The following is a 14,919-nucleotide window of genomic DNA, read 5'->3' as shown; positions in this document are numbered from 1 at the left end:
CTGCTCTGAGTGCAGTGGCTCCTGGATGACTCAGGATTCAGTTTCTCCACAGGACAGGAGCAGACCGACTCTGTGTCTGCTCCAGCCCCGAGGACCAGGCAGGGGCAGAAGGGCAACATTTCAGTTCTTAAAAATTGTTTCTTTCACAACTCACAAATTTGAATATTTCCCTGTGAGTTTTTACTGGCTATACTTCTTGTGTAAGTTCTCTCCTCATATCTTATTTATTAAGGTTTCAGTATGGTTTTTTTTATCAATATTTATGAGTTTCATAATAAAGATATCCCATGGTCTGCCATTTAACAGCAATTACTTACCCCTCAATCTGCCAGTTTGAAGTTTCCTTTTGTAATTTTTGAAATGTGTCATGAAAGTTTCATGATTTAGAATCAACTAGTTTTCTTTTGATTTATTTTTTAACTTCTTTTAAGCCTGGAGACTTTCCTCTACAAAGTAAATAAATAGATAAATAAACCTGATTTTGAGATCCATGTATAGTCTATAACTTGATTTCCCAGGTGTCACAGGCTCATCTGGAATAGTTTTGGTATTTGGTCCATATGTCTGACATGACTACCTTTCACACACAATCCTACCTCCATAGACGGCAGCAGAAGGTCGTGTATATGTTTTCCAGCTGACTGGGAGACATACATTCCTTTTTCTCTGTGACCCCAGGCAGAATCCCTGTAGCCATCCTGATTGCTTCCTCCTGCTCACTCCCATATACATTCAGTTCTTGATCCCAAGTGTGTGTGTGTGTGTGTGTGTGTGTGTGTGAGAGAGAGAGAGAGAGAGAGACAGACAGAGAGAGAGACAGAGAGAGAGACAGAGAGAGAGACAGAGACAGACAGAGACAGACAGAGAGACAGAGAGAGACAAAGAGATGGAGAGGCAAAGAGGCAGAAAGATAGACAGAGAGAGAGACTCTTCCCTCCACTGCAGGAAAACTTGGTGTTTCTTCTTCTGTCTAGGATACTTTCTTTATACCCATTTTGTCTGCCTCATTGTTAACAATCAGGCAGAACCTGGGAGGTCTTTACTAGCTACAACGAAATCGCTACATACTCTGCAACAGTATTGGTCCTCAGACCCAACTACAAAGTTCTGTTAACTTGTTTGTGGGTCCATATCTTTCCATTTTTACTGAGACCTCATTGGCTGACCCAGTCCCTTGTACATATAAGAAGCTGAATTTATATTTGTTAGATGTGTTGAGAGAAAAAAGAAATGAATGAAAAGGACAATGAAATATGAGTCATACCAGTGCCCAGCAAGGTTGGATGTAAATTCTGTCCAGAGAGTACGACTGTAAAAAAGACAGATTGCTGGAATTCATATTTTTATGATACCAAGTTGAGTGCTGTAGGTTGACATTTCTCCTATCTATTTCACTGTCTGTATAGGAGCCATTAATGTAATGCAAAGGCTTAGAAACACACACACACACACACACACATACACTCATTCACTCACTAGATATGAACTAGGTTCTACCATTCAAAGATACCCTTGGGAGACATAAAAAGCAGGACAGGGGTAGCAGCCACTTCCCTGCTGCCATTTTTGCAGCCAGGCCAGGTCATCAGAATATGAGAACTCATTATTCTAGCATCCATCACTCACTTGGGTACCTGGAAGCAGCTCTGGGACCAGTATTAACAGTGGAGAGTAAAGACTTCTTGGTTCTGAATCTCTAATGTAATGTATAACCACTGCCTCATTCTTTCCTTCTTTCCCTCTTTCTTTTTTATTCTCTGTCTATTTATCATTCACCTATCATTCAACTAGTATCTATCTATCTATCTATCTATCTATCTATCTATCATCTATCTATCATCTCCATCATTAACTACCTCTTATAACAATTGATGGAAACTACTAACCTCCATTTCTCTGACCTTCTACCAACTTCTAGAACTATTGTTTTTCTTAAAGATTCGAGGGTGTTTTCTAATTTAGGGACTCAACCATTTATTACAGACCTACAAGGGATATGATGACCAGCTCCCCTCTTCCTGAACTACACATCCTGTTTCAATCCATTTTAACTTTTCCCAGTGCATAGGGAGGATATGACTTCTATGCCTCCAGATACAGCCATGCCATTGGATACCTTAATGTTTCCTGAAGGATTTGCCTTCATTTGCCACCACTGAGACCATCTAGGTATAGACCTTTAAACCAGCAGTGAATATGGCCAGTCATGGCAATTATACAGTCAGACCCATGAATAAAATTATAGTAAGAAAATATAGTTGAATTAATAGCTAAGATCTTGAACCTATCAAAAGTTTTTATAAAACAATGAGGACAAAAACTCAATTGAAAAAATTTAAAAGACACAAATGTCCAGCAGAAGTATAAAATCATTATTTTTAAGTAATATATAATATTTTATTTTAAAAATTAGTATAAAAGTACAAAATATTTAATTTTAAAATGTAATTTTACAAAGTTGTTTGCTTATTTTGTTTTGAGACATGATGTACAGAGATCTAGCTGCCCTAGAACTCATTCTGTTGACCTGTCTATCTTTGAACTCACAGATTTGTCTGCCTTAGTCTCCCTAGTACTGGGACTAAAGTTGTGCACCATCACACCCAACAGAAAGGGTTTTTGACTGTTTTTAGAGTTTGGGCTGTGAGTCAGCAGTCTATTTCTTCCCATTGTATTCAAGGTCCCTGGTTCAGTTCCCAGAACTACCTCAACATCGTAAAGGACACCTGCAGTTTTTCATAGACGTGTAAGATTCACAGCAAAATTGAGAGTGAGGTACAGAGACAGTAGAACTTTGCCTCAACACATGCTCAGACCCTCTACCCTAAACAGCCCCCACCAAAGAGGTACATCTGTTCCAACCGCTCTGCCTCCAACCGTCAGCTGAAGTTCACAGTTCACATTAGGGCTCATGATTGCAGTTGAATGTGACACAAGTCTGGCTAGCTATATAATGGCTTGTATATGCATCATTATAGTATCCTAGCTCAATGGTTAATCCGAACTACCATCTTGATTGGATTGAGACAGATTCTTGGAAGGTTCATAAGGCACATTTCTGACAGTATTTCCAGAAAAGATTAACCAGGGAGAGAAAGCCCTCCTTGACTCTGGCTGACCATCCCAAGGCTGAAGGTCCAGATGGATAAAGGGGGGAGGGGGAACACAAAGCTTGCTAGTATAAGCATTCTCTCTCTCTGCTTCCTGACCACCATTCGATGAGCTGTTCTGATCCATCATCCTCTACACCATGATGGTCTGGAGTCTCTGAAACCGTGGACCAGAATCCATCCTTCTTTTGAATCATGTCTCTTGAGTACTTGTCACATATAGAATAGTTTCACTTGTAAAAATTAATCTATTTATCCCTATCTCATGGCAGTCACATGGCCTGAATTTGACTATCAGATGGATCTTGGTAGATAGAGGCAGACAGATCATTGGAGATTTAAGCTCCTAAATGTAGGTATCTGTGGGAAGGAGAGAGGGGTCCCTCCTGGGCTCATAGTTCTTGCTAAGTGAATCAAACTTCTATTAGTTCATCTGAAAACCTTAAGTTCTGTTACCGGAAACATTGGTGAAACAGTTAATTACTTAATTACTCTGGAAAGAATCAGAACAACAAGGTGACGGATGCCTGAAGACATTTTTTAAAACATTTACGTAATATCAAGTTACCAGTATTATACACAAGATTAACTGAACAATTTCCCTGGCCTTTCTGAACCATTAATATAACTCAAGTAATAAAACCATTGAGGTCATGAGAGGGAGATGAGAGAATTGGGGATAGCCTTAGAAGTAAGAAATTGGCCCATTTAAATAGATACATTAGATTTCTGTATGTTGCAAATACTCTGATAAATTGCAGAATTCTATTTCATAATTAAAAGAAAAGCAGATCTGGGTACACTAGGAAGGAAAAAAAATCAGGACAGAATCTTATTATGTAGCCTTGACTGGTCTAGATCTGGCTATATAGACCCGGCTAGCCTTGAACACACAGACATTGAGCTGTCCCTCCCTTCTGAGTGCTAAGCTTAAAGGTATACACCACCACAGTCATCAAGGAAATCAAATTTTAGAACATTCATTCACTCAAGGGATGTTTGCTTTGATCATTTCCTACTCTGGATGCTGGACAAGACAGAACAAGTTTCTCCCCTCATGGAATGCTATTTAAAATTGTGAATTATGGGAAATAAAAGTGTCTAACAATGAAGGAATGACAAATACTGCTTATTATAGAAGCAAGTATGCTATGGAAGTATTTACAGTCATTAAAAATAATTACTTTAATGAAAAAAGTTAGGTAAAATAAACTATAAGATTATGAGTGTGTACTCATATATACACATAAGTGAAATTATATATAACTAAAATCATATGTATAATGAACATACAGAATAATTTTTTTAATTGTATATGATCAAGGGAAGGTCTACTAAAATGCTAACAGGACTCATTTCTCAATGATAAAACTGTGGGCCTGTGTGTGTTCTAAATCTTGACAACTTTCATATGCTGTTTTAGAACTATAGAATATATTATTTATGGTCGTAAAATTGCTTAAAAAAATAGATACTGTCCTAGTTTCTTTTCCCATTGTTGTGATAAAATACCCTGATAGAGAACGGGTTTATTTTAGGTTATGGTTCCAAGTTATAATCCATTAATGCAGGTAAGTCAAAGCATCAGCTGGTCATACTACATCCACAGTCAAAAAGCAAAGAGCTTTGAATGCATGGATACTAATGCTCAGTTACCTTTCTCCATGTTTTAACTAATTTATTGATTTGTTTATTTATTATTTCATATGTGTGTGAGTATTTGTCTTCATATATATTTTTGTTTTCATATATATATCACGTGCATGTCCTATCCCTCAAGGCCAGAAGGGAGTGTTGGAGCTCCTGAAACTAGAGTTACAGAAAATCATGAGCTGCTATTTGGGTGACAAAAACTGAGCCAGGTTCTCTATCAGAGCAGGAAGTCTCTTAACTATTTAGCCATCTCTCTGGCTATGTCTTTCTCTACTCTTTCAGAGTTCAGGGTCAAACTCAGGGAATGGTGCTATCCATGGAGAGTGGGTCTTCCCATTTCAATTAACATCATTAAGAAACTACCAATAAACATGCCCACAGGCCAGCCTGGTCTAGACAGATACTCTTCCCAGGTGATTCTAGAGTGTGTCAAGCTGATAATTAAAATTAACCATTGAAGACCATATAACAACCGAACAACCCATAAGAATATCTTAGCTATATACACAGATACATGCACGTAACAGGCATACACAACATATATTAGTAGATTAAAAACTGATCATCTTATTAAACCCTTTTCAAATTCTATGGGAAAGCCATAGAGTTTGGCTTATTCCACTGTGAACTGTAAATCTCATTTTGCTGGTCTCCGATGACCATAAGTTACAGAATGGATCAAAGGCTAATCTAGTTGGGCCATTTTCTCTACCAGTGGCAGGTTGGAAGTCAGCAGTAAAGTTCTAGTGAGGGTGTCTGAGACCAATGTGGTACAGTCAGATCTTGTTTGAATAACGCTTAAGACAGGATATATGGACATCTAACACAGTCTCTTTTGTCTGGGGCAGGCAAGGTGGGACCTCCTCTTGACATCAAGCTGGGAGCCTTGAACTGTACAGCCTTCATCATCCAGTGGAAAACACCAAAACGTTCTGGGAGCTCCATCACTGGGTACACAGTGAGTACAGGGGTATGAAGGATTCTATGGTGTGTGTGTGTGTGTGTGTGTGTGTGTGTGTGTGTGTGTGTGTGTGTGTGCTTTCACTATGTATACCTCCTGTACAGGTTAAGTCTCCTTTATCTGATTGGGATCAGAAATGTTTTGAATTGGGGATTTTTTTCCCTTCAGATTTCAGAGTATCTCCCTACTAAATAATTAGATATCTTGGAACTAGGACCCAAAGCTAAACCCAAAATCTTATAACAGTTCATACATACCTTACACATATATAAAGCAGGAGACAATTTTATATACTTTTAGTGTATCTGTGTTTTCACTCACCATGTGAAGCCAGGTGTGAAATTTTACTTTTTTTGTGTTTGGGGTTCATATCAACACTCAAAATGTTTCAGTTTTTGAAGCAGTTCACAGTTTTGATGTTTGTAATATAGGTACTCACCCTGCTTTTGACCCCTTACATCAATCCTCTTGTGATAATGACTGTGTCACTCTCCTCTGGTGACCTGGTAGCACCCTTCATCCACTGGGATCTGTGCAGTTTTTTTGGTATGTGGCAAAGGAAAATCAAAACAGGTAGAATGCATGGTTTCTGCTACCGGCTGCATAGCATCAAACTTAGATAATACAGAAGCAGAGAAAATCACAGGAAGTCACTGACAGGACCTGAGCTAAAGGGACACACAGGAAAATCGGGGAATGGTTAGTGACTGTGTCCTAGGCCAGGAGAGACGACAAATTTAGGCTGACCTATTGCAGTTCACCAAAATATTTTTCTTTGAATAGTGTTTTTAGAAATGAGTTAACTCTAGAAGTCAGGGCATTTCAGACTTCTGAAATCTCTGTGATATTGGGAGAGCTGGCCATATCAAGGTCACAATGTCGTGCCCCTGGGGTTGGGCAGTTCATCTGGGATGCAGAGAAAGCTGCTTATTCCATTGGCATTCCTCCACTGCCTACTGTCTTTGTTTCCCTGAAGAACAGGGGTTGTTGTATATGGTCCATGCCCTCTGGTCTTCTTAAAGTAGACATCTATTTTGAGACCATCTTAGGGTTTCTGGTGCTGTAATTCTACATCATGACCCAAAGCAACTAGGGGAGGAAAGGGCTTATTTCATGGTGTAACTTTCAGGTCACAGTCCATCACTGAGGGAAGTCAGGGCAGGAATCAAGCAGGGCAGTGACCCGGGGATGAAATCTGAAGGCCATGGAAGAGTGCTTCTTATTGGTTGACTCAACCTGCTTTCTTCCAGTGCCCACAACCACTATCCTCAGTGAACTGGGCTCATCCACATAAATTATAACACAAGAAAATGCACTACAGGCTTGTCCAGGGGTTACTCTTATAGGGACATTTTTCTCAGTTGAGGTTGCTTTTTTCAAAATGACTGTATCTTGTGTCAAGCTGACATAAAATGAGCTGGCAGTGACTCATCCACAAACATGAGAAATGAGTGCCCCAAGAAGATTGTATTTTGGGGGTAGGGGGAGGAGTTAAGTCCAACTCTACCCCATTCTTCTTCACTGTGGGAATCTTTCTCCAAGCCTGTACATCCTTGTGACCCTACTAAATACTACCATTTAGTCACAGGGACCTAGTACTTATGAGGCAAAGTGACATACCACAATAGCCACACCCTTCCTGAATGTTTTTGAACATTTGATGTTAGGAAAATGTCACCTCTATTCTCACCAGGGTCTCTGCTTCTTTTCAAGGTGTTTTACTCTGAGGTTGATTCAGATAAGTCCCTCCAGGAGCGGTCACATAATGTACTTGTTGGCCAGGATACCCTAATCACTGTGAGTATTTCCATGTATGCATCAGGGTGTTTGGGACCTCAGGGAAACACAAACAGATGTCTGGCTTACTACATGTACTTCAATGTATGTAACAGTAACAAGGGTTTTCCTTAGCATTCTCAAGTGTTTCCTAAGTACGCTACTCTTGTGACATACCTCTCTCTCCAGAAAGGCAGGCATTTGATGCAAAGGTCCATCCCAGACATACTTCCTTCTTCCCTGAGTGGAATCAGCCACAGGAAGGCCTCCCCACTCCATCATAATTTTCTTTATAAAACTCAAGGCTGACACTTTTGTAATCTCAATAAAACTTTATAAATAAATATGACACATCTGTGAGTTCCCAACTGGCAGAAGGAAATGATGTAATTTTTAATGTATATCCACATGGTCTGTTGTTTATGTTATTTCTCCAGCCCGGCATGTCTCGACTTCTCGCATTTCTTGTCAGGGTCTCTCAGGGTGAAATTTCTGCTTTTGGCTTCTTCTGTAACCTTCCCCCACACACACTCTTCCTTCCCATTCTTCTCCTTAATCTGCAGGCCAGAGCTTCAGAATAGCTCCATAAAGTATGACACTGGTGCCTACAAACAACAGTGTCCTGATGGCCACAGTGGCACTGTCTGTCACTCCCATTTAATAAGTGCCTGCTGAGCACAGCACAGCCCGGAACCCATTTGTCATCTTCGATAAGCCGCTATTACTTATTAAGTGTCTGTCAGTGCCAGGCTTGGTCCCTCCTGCTTTATGTTTGTTTTTCTGTTTAATCTTCACAACTCTTCCATGACCTCATTCTGCTGACAGGAATGCTGAAACATAGAGGTGAAATAACTCCCCCAAATCATATATTACTGAGAACCAGTCTCACCTGCACACCTCTGGTGGAGGTCTGAGCCACAGACCTGTCTCATCTTTACTAAAGCTCTCATGGCCTGGGAAGACTAGCTACGCATCTCAGCTTGCTTGTATCTTCCGATCATCTCAGCTTGCTTGTATCTTCCGATCAGCCTCCAGCCCTGAACTTGTTAGCCATAGAAGTCCTCAGGTCCAGCCTGTGGTTCTCTCTGCCCTAAATTGGAAGATTGGTACCAAGCATTGGGTTTTCCTGCCAATTTCTAGTATTCCAGCTTCTTGCTGATGTAACAGCTGGCATAGTGCCTTCTGTATGTCCACCGTAAGATAACATGTTGTCCTTGTTTGGGGACAATATTCATTTGGGTTAGGTTCATTTAAGAAACCAACTTGGACTTTCCATAGTCCCATTAACCCCATCAAAAAGTGGGTATTTTCCTTATTAGTGTCCCCCACCAGCCTCCTGTGTTTCAAAGCTGGCTCTTCTACATAAAATACAGAGTTTTGAAACTGAAAGTCTGCTGCAGGGCACCTGGGTTATACAAGTAGCTCCGTTGAGAGCAAGTCAAAGCAGGTGTAAAATAGAAGACCAGGAAGTGTGACACTGGGTTTCTGGAACTGTCCCTCCCATTTGCAGGTTAGAACACTGGCCAAAGTGACTTTGTCTAAGCTTCAGCTTTGTCCCCTAGAAAGAACACAGTAATCAGACTGCACCGATGCACCGACTTCTTTCTGCATCACCAAGAAGTTCAATGTCATGTCTGATGCTCTGATGTTGACTGTACATCCTCTGTTCTTTACATCCAGGCATTAAAGCGTCCTGAAAACTTCTAGTGTTCCAGCATCTTGCTGATGTGACAAATGGCATAGTGGCTTCTGCAAGATAACATGAAGCCCGTTTAGGGACAGCTTTCAGGTTTGGGAAAATTCAACCTGGCCTGCCGGCATGTAGCCAAAGCAGGAGAATGTCAGTTTAAAGCCTGCTGGGCTACAGCGTGAGTTCAAGGAGACACCATAAGCTACTTATGAAAGCCATGACTTAAAAGGGAAGGAAAAAGAAGGGAAATGAAAAGGTAAAAATGGGGAGAGAGTCCGAGGTGACAACTCAATGGTAGGGTGCTTGACTAGCATGTGAGAGGCTCACCGTTCAAACCCCAATATATAACATAAAACAAAGGAGCAAAACTTACATTTACTCCAATAAAACAATTAGAGAACAGTATAAGACCAGATGGCATTAATCTGATATTTAATAGGCAGGATTTGAAAAGGGATAGATAAATATTGACACGAGCAGTCAAGAGATAAAACCTGGGGCTAGAAATTGAAACAGAACTTTCTAGAAAGTCAGATTCAAGTGAATACCATACCATCCCAGTGGGAAGAGATGGTTTGAACATTAGGAACGGGCGTCTGTGTGTATGCACATATGGCTGGGTGGGTATGTTTCAGTGGGGGTGAGGACATATGTCTTCTATACAGGACTAGAGGGAACTTCTTCTAGAAGCTTCTAACATGCATGAATATGATAAATGTATAGGACAGAGCCTATAGGGAAGTCTTATAGAATGGCAATCCATGAGTTCAGATTCTTATGCTACACCCAACTGACCAACCAACCAGGCAATAGTTCTGAGTCTCTGTCTCCCATCAGCCAAGTAAGGACTCCATTGCTGTCCAAGGCCACATATAGTATCTGTGGTTGCCAAACTGTGTGTCAGAGTACCTCGGCAGTCTGCTGTAAAGCTGATACGAGCACTCTGTCATAATTTTGGAGCTAGCGAGAAGGCTTGATGAGTAAAAAGAAGTTGATATACAACCTGGTGACCTGGAGTTTGTTTACCAGAGCATGGAAAGGTAGAGACACTGAGTTCATAAAGCTGTCCTCTGTCCTTTGTACATGGCTCATAGCCCACATATGTATCATGCACACACAAACACAAACAATAATAATGGCAAGAATAATGATAATAATAATAACTTTCAAGGAGGAAAACAGCAACATCTCTGTGAATTTAATATTAAGAAGGTGTTTGGGTATAACTGCTTAGTAAATGGAGTTGTCGTGTGTTTCTTATGGCCCAGAGATGATGTAAAATGTTTCTGAGAAGTCGTGTGTGCCTTAAGCAGAGGACGTTTGGGACCTCCGTACTTTGGCATTTCAACCTATAGCATACAGATGTTGTGAGGATTAAAGGAGGCACCTGTTGTAGTGTTCTCAGCACACCTGCACAGACTTAGACCTAGGCGGTGGTGAATACAATTTACATTGCAAAGGAGGGAGTGTATTTGCCTCTATCAAGCTTGTGGGCACAGGCAGGAGCTCTGTGGATTGAGTTTAGCTCTGCAGAGTTTCTCTTCTTTAGTTCTCTTCTGCTTTCCTTTCTCTCTCTTCAGAGACCTCTTCCTGGTCACCAGGCAATTTTTGTATATCTTTGGGAAGTTGAATGCTAACCCAAGCCCAGGATTGGGGAAGGGGGGGGATCCTCTTCACTGAATGTTTAATTTTCTGCATCCCTTTGTCCTATGTAAGGCCCATGTAGATAACTAATCATAGGGTTAGCAAGTGGGATTTTAATCACTTAGGAAGGGGTATTAGCATCTTTGTGCCTGATGTGTTGTTATCTCAGAAGGCAAAGAAAGGCTAACAGGTTGAAGTCATTTGAATTCTGTTCTAAGGTTATGGGAAGCTAGTTCAAAAGAGAAAATATTTAAACTCATGAACCACATGATGGGGAAGTCTCCCCGCCCCACAACCTCTCTTATCCTTACTTTTACTGCCACAGAATGTCCCTATAGTAACATAGGCCCAATCACCAAAAATAAAACTTGGTTTTGATTTTCAAGATTGAGTAGGGAAGAAGCTTGACAAATGGATAATCAGATTTAATGACACACTGAAAGGGGGAAACACAACAGATATTCTGACCAAAATCACCTGGCTGTCAGTGTAGCATCCTTAGAGACTGTTTGATAGGCTTCTAGAAGCTTCTGATATGGTTAGCTTCTTGCACCCACTTTATCCTTTGTCTTAGAAAGATGATTTGCGGCTCCACTCTGCAAAACAAAATAGTGAAGTAAAGCAAAGAAAATTTGGTAATATTCTTGAGCATTAGAAATAAAGAATAAGTGTTAGACTGGCGATTTTTACATTTTGATCATGTGCCATCAGTTAAGTGTTTGAGCACACACCAATATATGTATATTTATGTATTTATACATTATACATGCATTATGTACATTATAAAATCCCACAGAATCTTTAGAGAAGAGATAAAACAGAAATAGAAAGTTCTGGTTTCTTCGGCTATCTCACTAGGTTGTGTTGCTTACCTAAAGACTCTGGATAGTTCTTTGGTCTCTATTGGTCTGCCTGAGCCAGAATGTTGATTCTGTTTAGGTCATATCTAAAATCAGAGAGAGAAAACTTAGGAATCGGAAGACTTGTTTCTAGTTCTCATTCTATTATCACCTGAGTAAAGGTGAACTTCAGTAAGGTCACTGAGCTCATCAGGATCTCTTTGACAGAACATGGGTAGACTAGCTATGCTTCCTAACTGGCACCACATTGGTCAGTAGAGGGCATATAGAAGTATGTCAGTCAATAGAAGGCATATAGAAGTGTGCCTGGTATCTTAGTGGGCAAACACGAAGGCTATAAACTCTCTTGTAGTATTTAGAGGAGATTCCATACAAGGAAGATTTTTAGCTCTCTTCCGTCTTGTTCTTTCCCTTTTTAAAGATTGTGTGTGTGTGTGTGTATATGTGTGTGTGTGTTCGTGTGTGTGTATGTGTGTGTGTATGTGTGTGTGTTCATGTGTGTGTGTGTATGTGTGTGTGTGCTTGTGTGTGTGTGTTTGTGTGTGTGTGTGTGTGTGTGTGTGTGTGCCTGTGTGTAAAAGGCATTGGATCCCTTGAGACTCATGATTGTTCAGGTATCGTCGATGAATTCTTTTTCTCTCCAGCCTCCCACCCCATTGCTCTGCCTACCCTTTGTGCCCTCATCCCCATGTTTTAAAGCAACTAACTGCCACAACCATGTTGTAGCCAATGAATGAGAAAAGGAAGAGGGAACACACACCCCTTCTTTCTAATGAGTAGCTCAGAAACAAGGCCCTGCATTTTCACCTGTGTCTTATTGGACCAATTTTGTTCATGTGACAAGGCCAAAGGAAGGGAGGCTCGTGATCTCATGCCATGGTCCACGCTGAAGTGCAGGGATTCTGTTATGGATGAGGACCGGATGGATATGAAGAAGTTGAGTCATAAGATCAGTTTGTAAATGGAAGGGGTACTAAGACAGTAGTTACAGAAAGGCAATTGAACTTCAAACAAGCAGAGACTAGCTTTAGATATGAATGTGCTACATCTGGAAGCCAGGAGATTGGAAAGACTAAGTTATGGAAAATTTTATAATGGAAGCTATAGTCACTACTTGAGATAACTTCATTGCTGTTTTGATCCAGTTCCTGCATCTATAAAGTGTGGATAATAGCATTGACCTCTCAGAGCTATTGCGTGAATTGGCAAAAGCACTGGTGTGCTAAGACCTTATAAATTCCAAAACACTATGTAAGAGCATTCGGCTAAACCAATCGTGCGATGCAAGTATGATACTGTGTTCACCTGTGAAGAGGGAAGAACCCTGGGGAAGAGCTATCTTCACTCAGTTATTTGAACCTTCTCTCTGACCTCAGTGAAATGCATGACCTGCCTTTCAAAATCCCTACAGATGTGAATCAATGGAGAGCGAGTCACTGACAGATGTTCCTGGTGTTGTGGAGGCAAAGGATGCAACTTTACGAAGTGCTTTTTGCATTTTATAAAAGAATAGACAAGAAAACAAATAAAAATCAGGCCCTCTGACAGTGCTCAACCTTGCCAAAAGCCAAACAAAATGAAGAGATGGAGGGAGAGCTAGAGAAGGATCCTTCATTCAGTCTGGCTTCCCCAAGAAAGCATCCCCAACAAAAAATGAAGCACGAGAGAGAGGAATGTCTTGGCTTACTTTCAGACTTTGACGAAGCACCAGAACACAGCAAAACCTGTTTATTTAGCGAAGAACATATTGGGCATTTCCTCCAGTTTCATGGAAGTCTGAAGTGGCATTTACAAGAGTTTCAAGGACAGACATATAAAGATTTGTTGAATTGTCTGGTATTTCACTAATCATTCCAAAGATTTTCACAAGTCATAATATCCTGAGAAATTCCGTTTGGGGGGAGAAGTGTCAGCAGAGGAAATGAGAGTAAATCACTGAACCTGGTTCTTTCTTCATGGCCCTAACTTCTCAGTACTCTTGAGCCTCTCACAGGTGGGCGCTGGATTGGCGTATCAGCATGAGAATGGTGAGCTGGAAGCAGTTGGCCTCTGTCTCTCCTCATCTGATGGTAGCATTAATTTTCCATGTCTAACGAACAGTTTGAGTGCTTGCTAATGTATGTACGCCACTTCTATAAATAGAATTTTTTCTTCATTTTTATACTTGATACACCCACAGTTCTGATCTATGATCATTCGTATCACAATAATGTTCTATAAACTCTTGCTGTATATTGTATTAAATAATAATCTAGCCTTCATTATTTATTATTGCTGCAAACCTCACAATACTTTCCAGTGTAGATATGATTAATTTAGAACTCACGTTTCAGAGTCATGTTGAGCAGGGTTTGGATCCTAATTCGTCCCTTACTAAGTATATGTCATGAGTACACTGAATTAAATAAAGGTATATGCACAAAGGCAAGGATATGGGACAAATAAGCCAGCCACAGATGGGAATTAATATTAGTTAAATTTGGTATCCGCTCCTGGCTAAATCAACACTAATCTATGAAATCACATAATTTCCATATATATATATGTGTGTGTGTGTGTGTGTGTGTGTGTGTGTGTGTATATGTGTATGTGTGTGTATGTGTGTGTGTATGTGTGTGTATGTGTGTGTGTATGTGTGTGTGTATGTGTGTGTATGTGTGTGTGTATGTGTGTGTGTATGTGTGTGTGTATGTGTGTGTGTGTGTATGTGTGTATGTGTGTGTGTGTATGTGTATGTGTGTGTGTGTATGTGTGTGTGTGTGTGTGTGTGTGTGTAGCTGTAGCTTTGTACTATAGCCCACCTTATCCTATCAACATTATCTTTATTCTGACTTTAATATTTCTTTTACTTTCTCTATGATAACTTCCCAGGAGAAAAAGGATCCTGCAAAAAAAGCCCGCAGAACATTCATTTAGTTTGAAAGTATTTCTGCTCTGTGGGACACGCCTGGAGTGTCAGTTGAGAGAAGAGAAAACCTGAGGTTTTAGACCCCTCACTCCCTCTAGACTCTAGACCTCTCAACTTGACCTCAACCTTGAGATAGAAGATAGAATTAGGAGTCCAGGAGGCAGAGCAGGAGGAGGCACTATGAACACAGACCTCATGTTCAGCAGAGATCCCTTGTGGAGGAATATGTAGGAGAGAGATAGAGATAGAGATAGAGATAGAGATAGAGATAGAGAGAGAGAGAGAGAGAGAGAGAGAGAGAGAGAGAGAGAGAGAGA

At 40.5% G+C, this 14,919-nt stretch overlaps 1 protein-coding gene across 3 annotated transcripts in view; it reads left to right on the top strand.

Annotated features, from left to right (window-relative positions):
• The window catches only part of Egflam (EGF like, fibronectin type III and laminin G domains), a 178,363-nt gene that overhangs the window by 68,197 nt on the left and 95,247 nt on the right, over positions 1-14,919 (top strand). For 2 of the 3 annotated variants that reach the window (XM_028767593.1, XM_028767594.1), the window contains exons 2-3: positions 5,612-5,721; positions 7,438-7,521. In XM_028767593.1, the coding sequence (XP_028623426.1) occupies positions 5,612-5,721; positions 7,438-7,521 (194 nt within the window). The remainder of the gene's footprint in view (positions 1-5,611; positions 5,722-7,437; positions 7,522-14,919) is intronic. The other variant, XM_028767595.1, reaches the window with a different exon arrangement.

This window comes from Grammomys surdaster, unplaced genomic scaffold (assembly GCF_004785775.1).
Source record: "Grammomys surdaster isolate TR1022 unplaced genomic scaffold, NIH_TR_1.0 174, whole genome shotgun sequence".
NCBI lineage: Eukaryota > Metazoa > Chordata > Mammalia > Rodentia > Muridae > Grammomys > Grammomys surdaster.
This window is presented reverse-complemented; position numbering and strand designations above follow the sequence as displayed.